The following is an 18,827-nucleotide window of genomic DNA, read 5'->3' on the forward strand; positions in this document are numbered from 1 at the left end:
TTCCTCCACCTCAACTCCAATCGCTTCTACGAGGTTGGGGCGCTCCGGCAGCGGCGGGGGTGGGCGTGGAGCCAGGTCGCGCCGGAGGTGGTGGGGGAGGAGGCGCCCCGGCGGCGGCAAGGAGGAAGGAGGCGTGCGGGGCTCCAATGGGGGAGGGAGACGCACGAGAAGAGAGATAAGGTTCAGAGGGGCTGAGAAGTGAGCACGACAAAAAAACAATGCCCAGTCCGTCAAGGACTCGACGAAGAGAAGCCGGTCGATTTCGGTTAGGGAGCAGGATTCGATTCCGACCGCAGCAGAGAAGCCAGCCTATGGGGTTCTCTCAATCTCTCCTCCTCTAGGAGTAGTATATAATTAGATAGATTGCGATCTCGATGGAGGCAACCGCCATGGCCCCTGCAGGCAACCAAGAGGAGAAGGCAGCGGCGGCGCCAGCAGCGAAAGGCAAGATGCGGATGCCGGAGGAGGACATCAACTTCATCCTGGCCCTGCGTATGGAGCCGATCCCCGACGACGACGACCTGGGCAGCCTCGCCAGCCGCTACACGGCGGAGGAGATCGAGGAGAGGCGGCGGGAGCACTTGGAGCTGGTGGAGGTGTGCCGGCAGACCGACGACGAGATCGAGGTGCGGCAGGCGGAGATCCGCCGGGAGCTCGCCGAGAAGGGCTACGTGGAGGTGGACGACGACTACCTGGCTCGCCAAGAGGAGATGAACGAGTGGGCCACCAAGGAGTGCGAGAGACTGGTCAGGGATATCAAGACGCGGAGGTCCTTGACAGTCGCCGATGAGGACCACGACGACGGCGAGGTGCTTCTCGGCCTCGACCTCGACCTCGAAGAAGAGGAAGAGGAAGAAGATAATGACGATGACGATGATCCAACTGACACAAGTACATCCAATTAAGAGTATTCGTTAATTTGGCCCTGTAATCAAGCATGTAGTATATTGTTTTGCTAGTAAATCTAGTTTGTTTATTACTTTTTAAATTTGACCAAGTTTGTAGAAAGAAAGAAAAAGTACCTAGGCCTGTCTATATTAGTCTGTTAGCACTTATCAGGACGGTTGGGCCTTGGGCTTGGACAGCGCCCAGCACGAGAGACACCTACCTGGCCGTTGATAATTTTATTTGGATGCGATCCGCTCAAAAAAATAATATCAAGTTAGGATTTAGTATATTACCTGAACTCAAGTTAGTAGACAACTAGGCTACCTGTATATACACGATGTCTAAAGTGACCAAATCCAGTGAAAATTCCGTCATCTGCATCGAAAACAATTCTTAAAGTGTTCTATATTCTCGTTTGTTTTTCGCTGAGAACCATATCTAAAGTTCCCGCAGCAACGCTCGGGGAATCAACTAGTGTCAAGGCAATGGATACCCAGCGGAATCAATTCGTGCACGCTATATTTTGAAATATTCAAATTTGAATTCATATTCTCATTTGAATTGTATGTTGCAAAATAGGCGGTCCCACACCAAGAATATGCTGTAACATTGAAAAAATAACCATCAATTGTCAGCTTTGCATATAGCGATATGATATAGACGAAAAAACTATAGTCAAGGATTATGATATGAGCAAGATCTGGTTGTTCCACACCAGAAAAGTACAATTAATCAAGACACTTCAATGGTGCTGCTCGCTGCCAAAGAGCAACAAGGAAAGGATCCCATTTGTGCGAAGAATAATTCTGCTGCTGCCCTGCTGTCTGACCGGCTGACCACCTAGCTGCTCCTTTTTTTTTAAGACCACCTAGCTAGTCACCTACAAAACTCACAGCATCCAGCATCTTATTAGTGTGTCCCAAGATCCGAACACAGGGTGAGCTGAAAACAAGAGGCATGCACACTACATTCAACATTTATATTACAGGCTAGACAAATAAGAGGTAGGTACACAGAGCTGCTGCATTTCTCATTCCTCAAATACAAAGGCATAACTTGCTGTCTTCGAATCTCAAAGCTAGCTTCGTGGATGAGATTCAATGTGCAACCGCACCCAGGTGCGACAAGACATTTCCCATCCCTCCCCTGATTTCACAAAGTACAGAGCATGTAAAGCTGCATACCGACAGAGAACAAGCTAAGAATTGCATCATTCAAGTGAGACAGATAAACTGGCAACTCAAGTTACATGATCTAGCATAGCATGTAAACATCCCAGAAGCGACAGTAGACCTATCATTACTTGAAAAATGCAAATACAATTTATGAGAGAGAAAACATCTTGTGTGCTGAAGCAAAAGGAGTGGTAAGAGTTTGGCCACAAGCAAATGGCGAAGACATACGAATGTTAATTAATAGATTTCAAGCAAAAAGCGACGACTTATCCGCTTACGCGACGTGTGGATTACGCCGTGCTATCAGCAAGCCCCTGTGGAAATATAGCAGACTCGACATTCTCCCACTCCGCTTTGGCATCGCCCTTTGTGGCCTTCCTCATCGCCATGCCGAGCTCCTTTGCTTGCTTCACCTTCCTGCTCTTCACCAGCCCTTGAATCAAACCTTTGACGGCCTGGAACGGCGGCGCCCACTTGTTGGCCAGGCACTCCTTGCACACCTCCAGCGCGGGGCTAAACACGCGCTTCTCGACCAGCGCCTCGAGCAGCATGATGTAGGTCTCGAAATTGGGCGACACGCCTTTCCCGTTCGGCCTTGGCACCTCGGGCATCCTCTTGAACAGCGCCGCAGCAGCGCCCACCTCCCCTTCCTTGCAGAGGCCCCCGATGACGGTGTTGAAGCTCTCGCGGTTGGGCGGGACGCCGTTTGCGCCCATGACGTCCAGCAACTCCTCGGCCTCGAAGCTCCTCCCTTTGGCACACAGCGCAGCCATCCGGAGGTTGTAGGTCGTGACGTTGGGCTTGAGCCGCCTCTTGCCGCCAGCGATCTCCTTGAACAACTGGTCGAACGCGGCGTAGTCAGCTGTTTTGAGGTAGCCCCTGAGGACCTCGTTGCAGGAGACAATGTCCGGCTGCACGCCGGCCTTGTCAGCCATTTCGTCGAACACCTGGCGGGCGCCGGCGACGTCGCCCGTGGCGACCATGGACTTGAGAAGGACGTTGTGGGAGACGACCCCCGGCTGGAAGGAGAGCTCGGCGGGGAGGTCGCGGAAGGCCGTGACGGCGAGGTCGTGCTGCGCCGTGTCGTGGTAGGCGGCGAGGAGCGCGGAGAAGACCCGGTCGGTGGCCGGCTTGACGAGGCGGAAGGTGGAGAGGGAGTGCTGGGGCATCCCGGCGGCGGCGTAGAGGGAGATGAGGCGGATGAGGAAGCCCTCGGAGGGGTGCGGCGCCGGGAGGGCCGTGAGGGAGGAGGAGAGGATGGAGAAGACGAGGTCGCGGCGGCCGGCGGAGGCGAGGCGGGTGACGGCGAGGGAGAAGATGGGGCGGTCGCCGAGGAAGGCCTGGTTGGGGAGCGCCCTGAGGAAGAGGGTGGCCAGGTCGTCGGGGCCCGTGGCGGCGCTGCGGATGGAGTTCTTGATGCGTACGAGCTCGGCCGGACTGGTGGCGGCGGCGGGTTGGGGCTGCTGGGGTTGGGTGGATAGGAGGCGCAAGAGGACCTGGCGGCGGAGGAGGAGAGCCGGGGCCGGCGCGAGCGTCCGGCGGAGGGCGGCGGCGGCGGCCATTGGGGACGGAAGGAAAAGAGAGAGGGCGGCGGCGGCGGCTTCGGAGTCTGGAGGGGACGAGATATCAGGAGGGAGTGAGGTTTAAGCTTGGTGTAAAAGGAGAAGATCTGGTCCCTTCACTTTGTGATCCGACGGCTGCTGCCCTCTCCCTCTCCCCAGCCGGATCCAACACAACATCCAATCAGAAAATGCCACTCAGTTTGCATATAATCAGTCTATACATATCTCACAATGATTAGTCAGCTACATGTAGATCATGGAATGTTTTGTGGCAAGAATATGGTTTTGGTTTGAATATGGTTCGAAGGCTACTTGTAGATCCACTCATTGGAGCGGGCTCCGGTGCCGGTGTCGTCCATGTCGATAAAGATGCTGACAGCCTTGCCGATGCGGGGCCTGTCCTTGGACCTGTCGAGCGAGTTCCGGACGTGGGCGACGGCGCCCCAACACCGGAGCGAGGTGGCCACGTCGTCCAGCCGGAGCAGGTACTCCTCCTCCGTCAGCGGGAACGACCGCTGCTCCCTGTACTTCCACATCACGTTCATGGCCAGCAGGTTCCGCCCCATGAACTCCTGAAAATTCAGTTCGAATGTCGTTCGATTCAAACCGCACGAATGAATTTTGAATTTGATTCATCACAGGAGGAGGAGGAGGCACGAAGTGGGTAAGTAAGCAACCTTCCGGATGAGCGTGACGTCGTAGGACCTGCCATACTTCTTCCTGATGAGGTTGGCGAGGTCGAGGCCACTGAACATGTCGTCCTCGGCCCCACCCACCAGTCTCTCCAGCTCATCCCTGTTGGAGGTCATTCCCTGTATAGCAGACGAGGCGTGCCCAGCTTCAGACTTAACACATAACACATGTGTGAGCCAAGGAAAATAGATTTTCACAACTGAAATCAAATGCAAACCTCTTGCTCCTTTCTTCTTCGCTTCTCTTCTTCTTCTTCGTCGTCTTTGCCGCTGCTCGATGTTCCACCAGCACCGCCGTCGATGGCGGATCTGACGGCCACAGCTCGGCCTCTCTGGCGGAGTTGATGATCAACAACAGGTGGTAGAGCTAGGCATTTTCTGGGTGGCCTGCCTCTGGGTGAAATTCCGTCGTGGTTGACCCGCAGCAGCTGCAGGTTTTGGGGGTGGCCGCTAGACAGCACATTCATCATGGATTGATCTGGTTTGGATTAGATGGATCGATGAGACTAGACTAGGGACCTTCCTTCCTTGCTCCACTAGCCGTGTTGTGCTCTGTCTGCACAATGGAACGAACAGCAAAATAGATTCATGTCCTCATCAAACCGAGTAGGCAGGCTGCTAATCAGCTAATGGCATATGCTATACAGAAACCGTGATGAGCAATTGATGCATTTATCTATCAAGTCAGGAATACGGGGGGAAAGTAATGCTTGATCGAACCATATCGTTTCTCTGAAGAAGTAGAAAGTAACTGAATTTGGTCGTCACCACTGCTTAATTTTCTCTGAAGAACTACTATTTGTGGTGGTGACTGAAATACCAAAGGGAAGAGAAATTATGGAGCAAACAGCGGGCATTTGGTCTAGTGGTATGATTCTCGCTTAGGGTGCGAGAGGTCCCGAGTTCAATTCTCGGAATGCCCCCATAATGATTTTTTTTGTGCTTTCTTGTTCTTCTAGTAACTAAACACCCCTCCTAAATTTGTACCTGACGGATTGCTGAATTTCCCATGGAACCAAGAAAGCCTAAACTCGCAGATCCAGTCCACTGCGATTACTCTATTCTCCACACACGGAAAATCCTCCTCCTCTTTCGCCAAGAGAGAAGAGAAAAATAATACTGGTACTAGTTGGCAAGCTAATTAATTACCTGGCGCACTTGGAAGGTCAGAAGCTGAGATCCCCCCCGGCTTGAAGCTCAGAAGCTCTCTCGCTTATGGGGAAAAGGAAAAAGGAGAAGGAGAAGGGAACTGCTTGGACGACGATGATGCTTCTCATGGAACCCAAAAGGAAAACTGGAAAGAGAGGTTATAATTTCTCTGGCAGGAGGCTGCTGGGAGAGAAACATGTGTGGTAGCAGGCAACCCACTCGGGCAGACAGGACGAAAGGAGAAGGTTTTTCTTTTCTTTTCTTTTCTTCTCCACCATAAAAACAAGGGAAATCAGTTCCGCCATTTTATTTGTTCTCTAACGAATTGCGATTATACTTGTGAATTTTCTCCTCTCTCTCTTTTTTTTTCAAACAGATTGCATGCGTGCTGTTTTTTGAGCAACTTGAGACGAACAGATCAATCAACCACTGCTGCCTTACACGACACTACATACTTGCACAGTCCTGCAAGCAAGCAAGCAAGAACGAAAGGAGGAATGGAAGAAGAAACTCTGAAGAGGAAGCACGGTTGGACAAAGCTAGGAAGGAGCTGAGCAATTCAGGCTTACATGCTAGCTAATGAAGCACCATGGATGACATCTCAACGGTACACCAGCCTTTACACCACGGTTACATACAAAGACAGATATACATATATACAGAAACACGCCACAGATTTCTCCCTTCCTTGTAGCACATACAGTTGTTTGAGCTCCGGGGAAGCAATGGTAGGCCATTGGGCAACTCCGGGTTTCATGTCAGTAAGGGATGCACACTCCAATGCATGGCCAGTTGGCCACTGACAGTAGCACAAATAGTTGTTCGGGCATGAACATACTCTGAAACGACTGGATTTTTACTTAAATGTACCAAATGGCCTCTTGATAAACCTGCACCTTTTCCTCCAGTAGAGTTGCCGTGCTGGTGTGAAGTTGCACATCCAGTCTTGTGGGTAGTAGCAGCAGCACTAGTGGCAACTATCTGGTGATGGAGAACAAATTAAATTGTTTCCAGATGAAGGCAAGAGTAAGTAGAACAGAGATACTGGATTGTCGTTTTTCTTAAGAGTTTTACATGATGCCAATTTATGAGTGACTGAACCTCATCAGCGACGCTCCTCAGGCCAGACCGTATGTAACAACAGAGCAGAGCAGCTAGGTGCTTGGTCAGTATTAGATGATTATATACATTGCAGTGCAGAGCTGTTGTTATAGGCAGGCTGTTGCTCAAGCGTAAGCAGAACAAGATACTGAATTTGTTTAATTAGCATGATGGACGATTTCTGGCGACTAGAAGCGGTGACCCAAAGTAAGTGTAACTAGTGGAGATGGTAGCTAGACAAAAGAAACATGAAGGAAGTTAGTGGGATCGATTTGAGGAGGAAGTCTCTGTTTGTTTAGGCTTCTACTTCAGCTTTTGTTGCTTCTATCCCTCTAAAAAGCACTGCACCTCCAGACATGTTTCTCAACTTTATGTGTAAACGGGAGAAGTGCTTTTCAGAGAGTTAGAAGCACCAAAAGCTGAAGCTGAAGCCCGAACAAACAGGACCCAGTGCTCATGGTCCTCAAGCTTCTCGATCTGCTCCGGTTCCTGTCCTAGAGATCTGGATGGCGCCTCCTTGGGTTTTGGGCTGGGGTGGGCTTTCTTTCGTAATTGGCCCGACCCACGTACCCAAGCCCATGAAGGAAAGCTTGCATTAGAGCCTTGGGGGGACCTGGAAATCTCCCTCCACAACGGCGACCACCGGAGACCAAACTTCGATGACCGGCACTACTACGAGCACCCGTGAGGGCCGCTGAGGCCCCCATTGACCTCGGCATGACTTCCTCTGATCCTTACGAAAACTTTGGTGGTACTTGATGTTGCGAAGACTGATACCACTTTGTATTTTTTTAGATTCTTTATCCAAAGCACTGTTAGAGATGTCGAGTTTGAATAAAATTACAGTTGATACTCAACAAAAAAAACTTTATTTCCGATTAATTCTCAAAAAAGAAAAAGGAAGAATCAACTTTATTTCTGAATCCGGCCAGCTAAACAAATATAATTGGCTGATGGATGGATTGATCTACTAGGCAAGGCAAATGCCAAATGGATGGATAGCAAATTAAATGGATGAGTTAATGGGGAATGTTGTACGTGTTGTTGAGGGTTAAGCCGACGAGGCCGTAGGCGGCGGGGACAGCCATCTGGATGTCGAGCGGCCTGTAGCCGCTGTCGTTTGGGCGGCACTTGTTGTGGCAGCAGAGGTCCCAGGCCTGGGATCCGGATGCCCCTCCAGGACCAGAAGAGGTCCCGGTGAAGTCAGAAGCGGCCGCCAGCTCCTTGGCCTTGGACCCAATGTCCAGGATGAAGCCCTGGCAGGTCTTTATGCAGTTCGCCTCGGAGCCATACTTGTCGGGCATGTCTTTCAGCTCGTGCTCAATGTTCCCGCCTTCCTTGTTGGCCTCTGCCTCTAGGCCTGCCACGGCAAGCGTCGTCAGCGCGCTCTTGTCAGGGACGCCGCTCACGTTCGCCAGGAACCTGTAGCACATGAAGTAGTAGGGGAAAGGAGGGGGGCAGATCTTCTTCGCCGCTTCGCTGATCGGCGGCCAAGCCCCCCCCCCTCCCCCTCGTCGTCCTCGGGGAGTCGAGCCTTCGCCGAATTCATGCCGAGGATGACAGACGATGATGATCAGGAGAAACACGGTGCTGCTGGCCTTGATAAGCTTCGCCATTGTTGTGTTACGTGCTTATGTGTAAGTGCTTGGCCTCTGCAGCTAGCTAGACCCATGTTCTTTTCAGCTTCTAAACCAGCTTTTAAGTCCACAACAGATCAAGCGGAGAAGAACTCGATTGCAAGCCGTTTCAATGAGCAACCCAACGTCTGAAATCCTTCGTAAAAGCTGGTCCAAGGTAACTTATTGGGCTTCTGAAAAATCCAAACTTTGTTTGCCCCAAAAAAGGGACTCTATTTACGGACAACATGCCATCGCGGGTACGTACCGGTTCGGTGTTCTTTTCTCCCCCGAACCCCTCGCGATTCCTCGTCGGCTCCTCCAGTCTCCTCTCCTCCTCTCCTCCAGCGGCGATTAGGGTTCTATCCCAAGCCGGAGCCGCCACCGTCCCACGAATCCCTGCCGCGCCGTCCTCCGCGAAGCCATGACGCCGCCACCTTCTCCTGGATAACCGCCTCCGCCTCCCTCCTGTTTCGTGGCGCCCGCGGCCCTGCCTCGTGGGCTCCCGCACCGACCGCTCCGGCCAGGGCGCCGCCACGTCCTCGTGCCTCTCCCATTCCCCGCCGAGATCCCGCCCGGGCTGGAGTACCTCTCCTCGTACCCTCGGATTCGTTCCCTGGCCGCCGCCTTCGTCCCCAAGCCGAGCCGCCACGTATTCGTCCACCTGCCGCCGCCGGATTCATCCCCACGCCGCCGTTCGTGCTGCTGGTTCGAGAGCTGGAGACGGGAGAGACTCGTCCAATCGGGGGACTGCGACTGCGAGAGACACGGTGGTCTGTTGCCGCTGGCCTGTCACCCGCTGCCGCCGGCGGCCCAGAGGCAGGACCTTCCCCTCTCCCCGTCTAGGCCTAGCCCACTCCCCGCACGCTGTGCTAGGGTTACGCCTCGCCGTCGCCGGCCAGCACTCCTGCCGTCGCCTACTCACCGTCTCCCTCCCCGACTCAGCCCCCAATGGTAGTTAGCTGCTCTTCATATGATGAATTGGTGCTTTCTTTCAATATAGAATTTGTGAAGATGTCATCATGGGGGCCTCGGATCACTTAATCCTTTGATTTGCTACCATTTTTTATTTATCATTTATCATGCCATACATTGTCTTTTGCTACGTATTCCATTACCTTAAGTAATTGAACCATTGAATATTATGTTCTAGTTACTATCACTCGTCTGTTTCTTTTTTGGCCCCAACTGACTCCACTGATTAATGCTTATTGTGGATGAGTTTAGTAGGCGGTCTGTATTAGGATCGCAAGTGACAGATGAATCCGCCCGAGGTCTCTGGTTTTTATGCGTTGTCTCGTGTGATACTAAAGGTGTACTAAAAATGAACCAGGATTCATCCCATGAAACAACCGTCGAAGTGGTGATGGCAACTCCGGCAATGTACAGTGGTTGCAGCAATTCCGATGCTAGCTTTGATGGATATCAACATACAGGGATGATGTCAGGAATTCAGGCTGTGGAAGAAGATGAGTTTGGCAGTACGCAACTCCCCAAGGTTCAGCAACATATACATATAGTTAAATTCATCAGTCTATGCAACTATTCCATTTCTGTTCAATGATCTTTTCAGTTAATTGTACATCGTTTGCTTATATCAGGAAATAATTGCCGATTCGGAGGAGGAAGGAAGCTTGTCATCTAGCCCTGAAACTTCATCTACCAGTAATTACGGTATGAGTCGTAGTATGGTAAACTTCTTTGTAATAGCTAATGTTTGGAGGACACTATACTCTGTCAGAATCTGTTAATCATTTGTTGTGCAATTTCAGGTTACATACAACAAGATTTGCAGAATATCTCCAATGCTTTGCATGAAATGGTATGTCTCCTACTCACCTTATATTAAACTGTATTTTTATCGTTGAACATTGGTTTTAGAAGTGAGTTGAGACATTTGGAGAAAATTATTTATCAGAAAAACTGAGATACCATAGCAGAACTTTTACATGTTCAGTTACAGGCTTACAGCTAGCTATTGACCTACTGACATGATTTAAGTGTCATCTTGTAGTATGTTCTGCTTGCAAAACTCCTATCTGTAATGTTGGAATGGATCAAATTCTATGTGCTGCCCTCTCTCTCTTTTATGAATTATGAGCAGGCGCAGAGTTTTATGACATGCAATTTTTTGTTGGCAACATGTTTAAGTTTGAATTAAGTCCTTTTGGTTCTTTTTTTTTGTGTAAAGTTTCTGACATATGCGTTCTCCAGTCATAATAAGCTAATTGGATGTTATTTGCCTTCCCATAGAGATTATCCCAAACTGTTGGGGCGATTCATAATTTTGTAGGCTGCTGTTTAATGTTCACCAACTTTTTTTATTTGACAATACTTTGGACATCATTTCTTAAGTTCGGAACTTTATTACCTCTTTTTTTTCTTCTGTATTTGTAGGTTGACAAAGAAGGACCTGTTGTGCTTAATCCTGATTTTGCATTTTGCGACTCAGCCTTGCATCTTCTGCCTCACCTAACTTTTTCATCAGAAGGGTTCAAGATTGAACATTTTGATATGGCTTCATGTGAAGATGATGAGATGATGACAAGTCTATGTTGGGATGTTTGTGACATCGTTAGCATCGGTTGTAAATGGACTGCGAGTGTAAGTAGTTCTTTGTAATTTGTTGGTACTTTCCTGCTTATTTTGTATAGCTTAATATCAGTTTACCCTTCAAATCAGGTGGAATCTGCCTTTATAACTCTCCTTGTTGGATCCAGTGCAAAAGCCACAAATTCAGGTAATTATGCTGGGCAGTGATATTTATGTATTCATATAGAATATGTGATCAAGATATTGTACTCCAGATTCTATATGCTTTCCCTGTGTTCCAAGGCTAATGACATCTAGTTGTCATGTATGATGCATGCAAGGCAGGAAATAAGGCCCTTTTGTTTTATTGGGTGTATTTTGGTGCCGATTGGATTTTTAGTTTTGCAGGTCTTTTGCTCTTTGCAGAAAAAGTTAAATTGCATCCAGTTTGTTTGATTGGCTTCTGCTGTTCTATATAATTACAAATCCACAAGACATTAGTGGAGCTCAGTCAGTATTTTTTTCTTCTTCTGTCATTGGTACAAAATGTTATATAGGAAATAGTATGATTTGAAAATTAGCCCACTGGTTTGGCAGCGTCAAAAGTTTGATTTAGTGAGTATAGTACTTCTAAGTAGGAAGGCGAAGGGCTGCGCAGGCGGACTGCTCCCATGTCCCAGTGCCAAACATTGCGGTTGGGTCTGCTTGAACTTCCACCAGTAACAAAATCAACAGATCATGGGTCCAGCGCTAACAAAGGAAGTTGACAAAAAAACAGACTCTAAAGCAGACTCCATGACTAAGGTGCTCATCTCTAGGAAAAGCAAGTAGTATAAGTATGGGATGACCATAGCAAGCCTCCCTTTTGATTCTGGCTTGGTGTCCACATCTCTGCTGGGTTGTCCACGTGTGGATGCCGGGGCACTGGTCATTGACACGGGCCACACGCCCTTGCAGCTCCTATGTGCCACTGTGTCCTCCGCTCCTCAGCCTCCGCAACACAATGGGAGTTCCAATCGTGTGCTATGCGCTAGTTTGGTTTTTGCTTATAGAGGGTCAGCTGGATTTGGCCTATATGGTCCAGAGGTTCTGTCCTCTTCTGTCTTCACTTCTATCGGGTTGACCTAGTAACTCTGGAGCCAAAATAGTAGGCGTGGGCTCCTGAACAAATGGGATGTAAACCAAATCTGAAACTGAGTTTATTTTCCATTCATTCGGTTCATTCATTTTTCACATCCTTATTGTTAGCTCAGCTGAAATATTACCGGTTGAATAGTAAGTACTGTAAGCTTTATGTTTCTGCTTTCTATATAAGGTTTATTTGTACTAATGAGATTTGATTTCAACTTGGTGTCTTGTTGTTGCATGCACCTAAACATATGTTTGGTCTCATCTTATGCAAACATAAATGCATGAATGAACTAATAAGTTAACAAACTATTAATTAGTCCTGTTAGAGTGGAATTTTGTCTTGCAGATCCACACTGGTCAAAGAAACCCTGTTCACAACTAGATTGAGATATTCCTTTGCTGTTTGCTTGTGTCAAACTAATTTGCTTGTCTTCTTTATTCTATAGGTCCTGTCAGGGTGGAATTTTGTCTTACAGATCCACACTGGCCACGGAAGCAAGAAAAGATTTGGCATCTTGCATCACGATACCAAGAGATTTGGAACACTCCATCGTAAGATTCGAGCTGATATTTTGCTCTTGCCCTTTCGCTGTTGTATGTTGTGTTGATTTCAGTCAATCAAATTAGTTATCAGAACATAGTTTGGGTTTGGGGTTCGCCCATATTTATGAAGTGATAACTACCAGATATGGCGAAGGATTATGTTTTGCTTATACTGATGGATGGGACTCCACATCTTAAATCAGGATTTGAAATAGTTAAATTATTATGATATCCTATTCTTTATTCAAGGATTGGCCCGATTAAGCATACTATAAATGCAGGTATTTTGAATATAGGTTTGGTTATGGATGCATTATTCTATTGTTCTGGGGTTCGGATTACTTGATGTATACTAGATTATAATGGAGGGATCAGGGATAGTTATGCTGAATATCGAAGGAAAATTCTTATCCATCTCATTTGTGCTGGATTCTGTAGTTGGATAATTTTGCTGTAACTGTATCTTTTTATACTTGTAAAGTGAAGTTTGCTCTGAGTTACAAAATATATGCACAATCTTTAGTGATGATGTTATTGCTTCTCTAACACTTATCTTACGTGTTAGCATATCTATCAGCGAGGATTTTGCACCGGAGAGTTGGAGCATTGAACCCAGTTTATTTTACCCTAAGCAATACTTTTTTGGGTATGTTACGCTTACGAAACTTATACCAGTATGTCATCTGCTGATCTTTACCTCTTTTTGAATAATATGAACTATCTAGAAGAATTGATGGACACTAGGGCACCGCATATTGCTTCTGTCATTGTACGGACAATGTTATACTTGTGAATGATTCTCTGCATGTTTTTATACATCTTGTTAGTTTACGTACGATGATCCGGTGGTCTATTTCCTGAAAAAAAAATTGTTTCTGTGACTGTCGTACTATTGAAGCAACTATGCACTTGGAGGGTACAACTAATTTTGCATTTCTTCGTGGTTACGCTTAAACTTGTTCTGTTATTTGTTTTCATCGTTTCAGCACTTCAGACTTTGAAGACATTATCTATCCTAAAGGAGAGCCAGATGCTGTTTCCATTAGCAGCAGAGATGTTGAGCTGCTTCTTCCTGAAACATTCGTCAATGACACAATAATTGACTTCTATATCAAGTAGGCTGAACCTTTTTCATGTCTGTCTGCATGAGCATCCTTTGTCTTTGCATTAGTTGTCTATTAATGATGCTATCCTACACTCTTATTACATTATGGGTACGACTGCTAGTGTAATATTTGAGACATCTGATATTCTGATCACCTGCACTCGCTAGATGCAGTTATACTTCTATTTTTTCTATAGTTTATGATAAGAATTGTTCTTTTAGTTTTAAAGGTTACTTAATAAAGCAGTTTTTCACTATGAACAGCTGAATGTCTCGAGCCTTGCTATTTTGCACAGCTTGCTAATGGTCATATTTTTTATACTGAAATTCACAGGAATAGTCTTCTATACATACCTTACATGTATGATTTTTTGAAGGTTGACAACTTACAGATGTGATTTTCTATCTTATTCAAAAACATGATCGTATGTACCCAGGTTCTGGGATGTTCGTACCAGGCAATTATTATCTCAGACCAAAACTTCACAATCCCGTGAATGCTGTAATGACCACATGGCTGTGTTCATGTTTCTGTTCCGTGCATCAAGTCCATGAACAGTGATTTTTTCGAATAGCATTGCAGTACAGTTATTGTTGTCAATATCTATTTGAACTGTTACCAAGATAATTAAATAGAGTCCACATTCATTATTTTCCCCCTGTTAGCTTCACAGTTTTCCAGGATGCATCCTACTTATTTAAATTTACAAGTAATCTTTGATTTGTGTCTGCAGATACTTAAGCACAAGAATCGAAACAACTGTAAAGCGCAGGTTCCACTTCTTTAATAGCTTCTTTTTTCGCAAGCTGAAGGATCTTGACAAAGATCAAGGGAGAGCTCCAGAAGGTAGAACAGCATTTTTACGTGTTCGCAAATGGACCCGCAAAATAGACATATTTGCGAAGGATTTTCTATTTATTCCAGTGAACTTCAAGTAAGAACTTGTGACAACTTTTTTTATTGAACAGTGATAATATTTATGCACTGATATATATATGTGTCTGCATTGCAGCTTGCATTGGAGCTTAATTGTGATTTGTCATCCTGGAGAAGTGGCAACATATGAGGGTATGCACATAAATTGAAGTCGGAGAACTTTTTAACATTTTATGGATTAGTGCTTTTACTTTTCTTATTATTTTGCCTCAGATGATGAAACCAAGGTACCTGGTAAAGTTCCATGTATATTACACATGGATTCTCTTAAAGATAGTCATAGTGGACTGAAGGACATTGTTCAAAGGTAAATCCATTTATGGAAGAGTGGTATGTTTTGCTGCTTTTCTGTAAATTAGTTGTATTTTAAAGTTCGTTGTCAAACTTCTAAAACTTCGACCATTAATATACACAGAAATATTTAGATTTGTCAGATAAAAAAATGGTCAGAATAGTTACCAAAAGCACTTTCAAGTAATTATTTAATTGTTAATACTTTTTTTTGGATTAGCTAATGGTCAAATGTGCATATTGGAGACCGTATTGATGTGTGAAACATCTACTACATTTTGGATGTGGGTAGTAACTGGAAATAATCAATCTTATCTAATTTCTGTTGTATTTTTTACACTCAATTATGCCTGTATCTTTTCACTTCAGAGTCACTCCGTGATCGATATCTGCTGAATTGACTCTTTCTGGTGCAGCTATCTATGGGAAGAGTGGAAGGAAAGGCACCCTGAATCAGCATTAGATATTTCAGACAAATTCTTAAACCTGAGATTTGTCTCCCTTGAGGTTTGTGAACATGAGCTTTTACTATCAGTCCCATATGCCTCAGGAAAATTGTTCTCGGGTATTTTTATGTTTGATGCAATTTTTTATCTTATATTAGTTTTGATAACTGAGATCCCTTTTGAGCTTGGTAGAGTGCAATACTACCTCCGTCTGGATTTATGAAGCACACCGTGTTCCAAGATCATCAATTTAACTAGCAAAATGCAAGTTATATAACTGAAAAGTTCATTTGACTTCGAATCTAATGATATATTATTTGTATAATATAATATTTTTTTGTTAGTTAAATCGAAGATCTTGGAACACGTGCGTGCCTTAAACTGGAGGTGGTAATTGTTATCAGCACGTTCTCTACAAATGCATATCTTATCACATAAATTCCTAGAGAACATAATAAATTTCTTGTATTTCATTTTGAAACATATAGAACAGAAAACCAGTAACCATTTGTCCTAGACATAGCATGTTATAGGTATGCCAACTTTAGAATCAGTTAATTATTTGACTATTTTAGTTTTTTTATCAGAGGGCCAAATACTACAGTTAGGTTTAAACTATACTAGGTAAGCAGGAAAACTGATTTCTTTAAGATGAAAAATTGCATCAATAATTTGTGATTTACCATTTTTTTTTCTGTGCACTCATTTGGTTAGATTTGGGTCTGGCATGCATCCAGGTTCATCTAGGTTAGAGTTGTAGCATGTGGGATTCATATGAAGCTGGTCAGGCCACGTGCCTGGAATTGTGCTAACTAGGGAAGCCATTTCAACCTTATGTGCCAGACTAGATTGATTTTAGTCTGGGCGTGTCGACAATTTATCCAGTGGCATTCTTGAATGAGCATGTTAATAGTAACATTCATTATCAAATTATGGCAGCCTGCCCAACAAACCCTTCTGCGTTAATGACAACAAACATTTTACTTTTTAATATATTTCTTTGTATTATTTTAATTGTAATATAGTTGTGTTCTATTTGCATTCCAGCTCCCTCAGCAAGATAATTCATTTGACTGTGGCCTGTTCCTTCTCCATTATGTGGAACTCTTTCTGATGGATGTTCCCAGTAGCTTCAACCCGTTAAAGATTGATGTACACTCAAGCTTTGTGAGTTCTAATCTAATTAATTTTCTTACTTTTTAATGCCATTGCATTTCAGTCCCCAATTTCATTAGCACGATGTAAAGTTTATTGCCCCCTTTAAAATGTTTACTTTTTTGTTATAGTGAATGCCATGCAGTGAGTTTATTTTTTCGTACCATCATAGATTATTTTATTCAAACTATAATTCAGATGTGCACACATCTCTTAGATACTGTCTGGTAAATTGTTAATGAAATCACATCAAAATGTAATGTATCGGTGGCATTTACACCAGCTCAAAGTACAGTTGTGGGGATGTCAAATTTAAAACTTATAACACGGATGTGGCATTTCCCCCCTTATGAAATTGTGGGTGGTTGGGGCTGATTTCTTCATTATATGATGGGGATTGATATAGTGTGAATAATTCTCAGTTTTGATACAAAAAAATTCCTTCCGGTTGGAGCAGCAGGTGTTCTGTGAAACTATTACTCCTGTAGCCTTTTTGAGTAAAAATTTAACAGCACTCATCAGTATATTGAAGTTTTAATTACCTGTATTTTTTGTTTGGGTGAGTAATCTTTTGCTCAGCCATTTCATTCTGTTTTTTAATCACATTTTTTTGATTGATGTTACTCTTCAGCTCAGTGATGATTGGTTTGTACCCGCTGAAGCTTCTCTGAAGCGCTCACTGATACGAAAGTTAATCCATGAGCTAGTGACAGAACCTTCTCCAAATTTTCCAAAACTAGCCTGTGGTCTCGAGCAGCTTAATGAAAGACATCAAAGAAGTGAACATACTGAACAGGAAGGAGCTAGAGAGTTCCCTGCTCTGGGGTGCTCTGTTGGTGAACCCGACACAGTTTGCCAAATTCCTGAAACATGTCCACAATCCACATCCATCTGCTTGAATGATTCTGAAAGGGGTCTACCTCTTTCAGGAAGCATTTTGGAGACTGGAGAGGTTGCAATGTTTGCTGTACAAAATATGCTGGTATATCGTTAGCTAATTGATATAACAATTGATTGGTAGTTATTAACTTTTCTTGAGCTTGTTTTCTAATGCCATGTTGGAACTGGTTTTCCATTGTTTTTGGTAGGTATGTCCACCAGACAGTGATAGTGTCGTCTGCCTGCCAAGCCCGGGTGCGAAAAATAAGTCACTTCTTGCAGATTTGGATAGTCAACTTGATCTGAGATCATGTGCTGAAGCGTTAGAGGGTGATGGTTGTGTGGTAAAAGACAAGGACACTTATGAGGAATCTGTTCTCGATTCTTTGCATAATAACCAAAAAAATTCCAGCCAGGCAGAAGTTAATGTGCTTGGTGTTATGGACTCCAAAGAACTTTCTTTAGAGGCAAACGGAAGTGAAGTTGAGGATGATTGTGATGATTCCCAAGATATGGATTCTTTCATGATGCTTGATGCCAGCAAAGATGACACTGGACCTGATGCAGAAAGCACCGGAGGCGAAGCTGAGCATGGCAGATGTGATCTTCCTGATGTCATGGATTGTGTTGCGACCGGTGATATAAACGGGGATTCTGAGCAAATAAACATTGCTGAAGTCGAGAATGGCAGCAGAGATGACATGGGTTCAGTTGCGGAAGGTGAAATGAGCAAAGACGTTGATGTGCATTCTGCTGAAACGAATATTGTTGCCGAATCTGAGGACACGAAACATGAAGATACTCGTGTGGATGTCAGGGCAGAAGATGCTACGAAAGAAGATGACACCAACGAAACCAGCGCAGCTGTGAATGAGCAGCATGTTTCATCCGAGCCGAAAGAGGGGAGGAATACTGACAGCAGAAACGGGACCAACGAAGCTTGCGCAGACGGCGAGGACAACGCTCGCGATAACTTGGCAGCAGTTCCTCCTTGTGAAGATGATGCGCCCCGCAGCGCCGCCACTGAGAAGCTACATCTTGGTAGCGGCACCTCCAGTGCAGGGGATGAAACTGTTGTTGCCGAGGGCAGCAGCAGTAGCAAACCTTCAGACGCTACTAAAAGAGCTCTTCCCGACAAGTGCTCACAGGATGATGCAGCAGCAGCAGAAGAGTGCGGCGAAGCAAAGCTGCAAGAGCATTACTACAAACGCCGCAAGGTTTCGGCGCCGGAAGAGTAGATTAGCGACGCACCGGAAGCTCCTCCTCCATCAATCCTCCGTGTTTATAGATTAGGAATTTGGAATGGCTGACTAGTTTTATCTTGTGGTCTTTTGCAATATGGTGATGATTTTAACCTCCCGTGTCACAGCTTCTGTATGTTATTCTTGTGAGGGATATCTGGGTAGTACTCCGTATCAATCTTGGCTACATCCCGAAATTTAACTTTGACCAGCAATTTATGTACATTGATTTCTGTACACCGCACAGGAGTTCCTTTTTTTGCACTTGGAAAGAACTTTGTTGAGTCGTCGTCGTCGTTTGTTAAAGTTAAAACGCATAATGACATTCACGCAGCATATAATCGCAATTAAATGACATAAATTTGTTTAAAATGGACGTATCTA

At 45.2% G+C, this 18,827-nt stretch overlaps 3 protein-coding genes, 1 long non-coding RNA gene and 1 other non-coding gene across 7 annotated transcripts; 3 read left to right on the top strand and 2 right to left on the bottom strand.

Moving 5' to 3' along the window:
• Nucleotides 1-2,077: 2,077 nt before the first annotated feature.
• On the bottom strand, nt 2,078-3,771 carry LOC100829601 (pentatricopeptide repeat-containing protein At1g61870, mitochondrial). The gene has a single exon (XM_003570673.4). The coding sequence runs from the start codon at nt 3,623-3,625 to the stop codon at nt 2,354-2,356; it is 1,272 nt and encodes a 423-aa protein (XP_003570721.1). The 5' UTR covers nt 3,626-3,771; the 3' UTR covers nt 2,078-2,353.
• A 33-nt stretch (nt 3,772-3,804) lies between these two features.
• Nucleotides 3,805-5,669, bottom strand: LOC100830212. The gene is made up of 4 exons (XM_003570675.3): nt 5,467-5,669; nt 4,536-4,873; nt 4,303-4,437; nt 3,805-4,197 (listed from the first exon to the last, which is right to left on the bottom strand). Exons 2-4 carry the CDS (start codon nt 4,785-4,787, stop codon nt 3,934-3,936), a joined length of 651 nt encoding a protein of 216 aa, XP_003570723.1. The 5' UTR covers nt 4,788-4,873; nt 5,467-5,669; the 3' UTR covers nt 3,805-3,933.
• Nucleotides 5,169-5,240, top strand: TRNAP-AGG. Its single transcript has one exon. It is a non-coding gene; the product is annotated as a tRNA-Pro (tRNA).
• On the top strand, nt 5,626-6,355 carry LOC112271790. Its single transcript, XR_002965217.1, has 2 exons — nt 5,626-5,711; nt 5,843-6,355. It is a non-coding gene; the product is annotated as an uncharacterized LOC112271790 (long non-coding RNA).
• A 2,130-nt stretch (nt 6,356-8,485) lies between these two features.
• Nucleotides 8,486-18,715, top strand: LOC100829908 (probable ubiquitin-like-specific protease 2A). Of its 3 annotated transcripts, XM_010237876.3 has the most exons (16): nt 8,486-9,137; nt 9,517-9,681; nt 9,785-9,857; nt 9,956-10,005; nt 10,581-10,787; nt 10,866-10,923; nt 12,293-12,398; nt 12,955-13,035; nt 13,376-13,504; nt 14,229-14,429; nt 14,508-14,563; nt 14,645-14,738; nt 15,139-15,229; nt 16,216-16,335; nt 16,955-17,305; nt 17,412-18,715. In XM_010237876.3, exons 1-16 carry the CDS (start codon nt 9,135-9,137, stop codon nt 18,438-18,440), a joined length of 2,814 nt encoding a protein of 937 aa, XP_010236178.1. In that variant the 5' UTR covers nt 8,486-9,134; the 3' UTR covers nt 18,441-18,715. The 3 variants fall into 3 exon arrangements, with proteins under 3 accessions (XP_010236178.1, XP_010236177.1, XP_010236179.1); XM_010237875.3 differs by lacking the exon at nt 8,486-9,137 and having other exon boundaries at nt 9,493-9,681; XM_010237877.3 differs by lacking the exon at nt 8,486-9,137 and having other exon boundaries at nt 9,493-9,681; nt 12,967-13,035.
• The last annotated feature ends 112 nt before the right edge of the window (nt 18,716-18,827 follow it).

Source organism: Brachypodium distachyon, chromosome 3 (genome assembly GCF_000005505.3).
Source record: "Brachypodium distachyon strain Bd21 chromosome 3, Brachypodium_distachyon_v3.0, whole genome shotgun sequence".
Classification (NCBI taxonomy): Eukaryota; Viridiplantae; Streptophyta; class Magnoliopsida; order Poales; family Poaceae; genus Brachypodium; species Brachypodium distachyon.

Coding starts and splice junctions, on each gene's coding strand:
- LOC100830212 (XM_003570675.3), bottom strand. CDS start 4,787: ATGATGAATGTGCTGTCTAGCGGCCACCCCCAAAACCTGCAGCTGCTG. Junction 4,438..4,535: donor GAAGAAGAAAGGAGCAAGAG/GTTTGCATTTGA, acceptor TCTGCTATACAG/GGAATGACCTCCAACAGGGA. Junction 4,198..4,302: donor ACGTCACGCTCATCCGGAAG/GTTGCTTACTTA, acceptor CTGAATTTTCAG/GAGTTCATGGGGCGGAACCT.
- LOC100829908 (XM_010237875.3), top strand. CDS start 9,508: ATGAACCAGGATTCATCCCATGAAACAACCGTCGAAGTGGTGATGGCA. Junction 10,788..10,865: donor GTTGTAAATGGACTGCGAGT/GTAAGTAGTTCT, acceptor CCTTCAAATCAG/GTGGAATCTGCCTTTATAAC. Junction 14,430..14,507: donor TTTATTCCAGTGAACTTCAA/GTAAGAACTTGT, acceptor TCTGCATTGCAG/CTTGCATTGGAGCTTAATTG.
- LOC100829601 (XM_003570673.4), bottom strand. CDS start 3,625: ATGGCCGCCGCCGCCGCCCTCCGCCGGACGCTCGCGCCGGCCCCGGCT.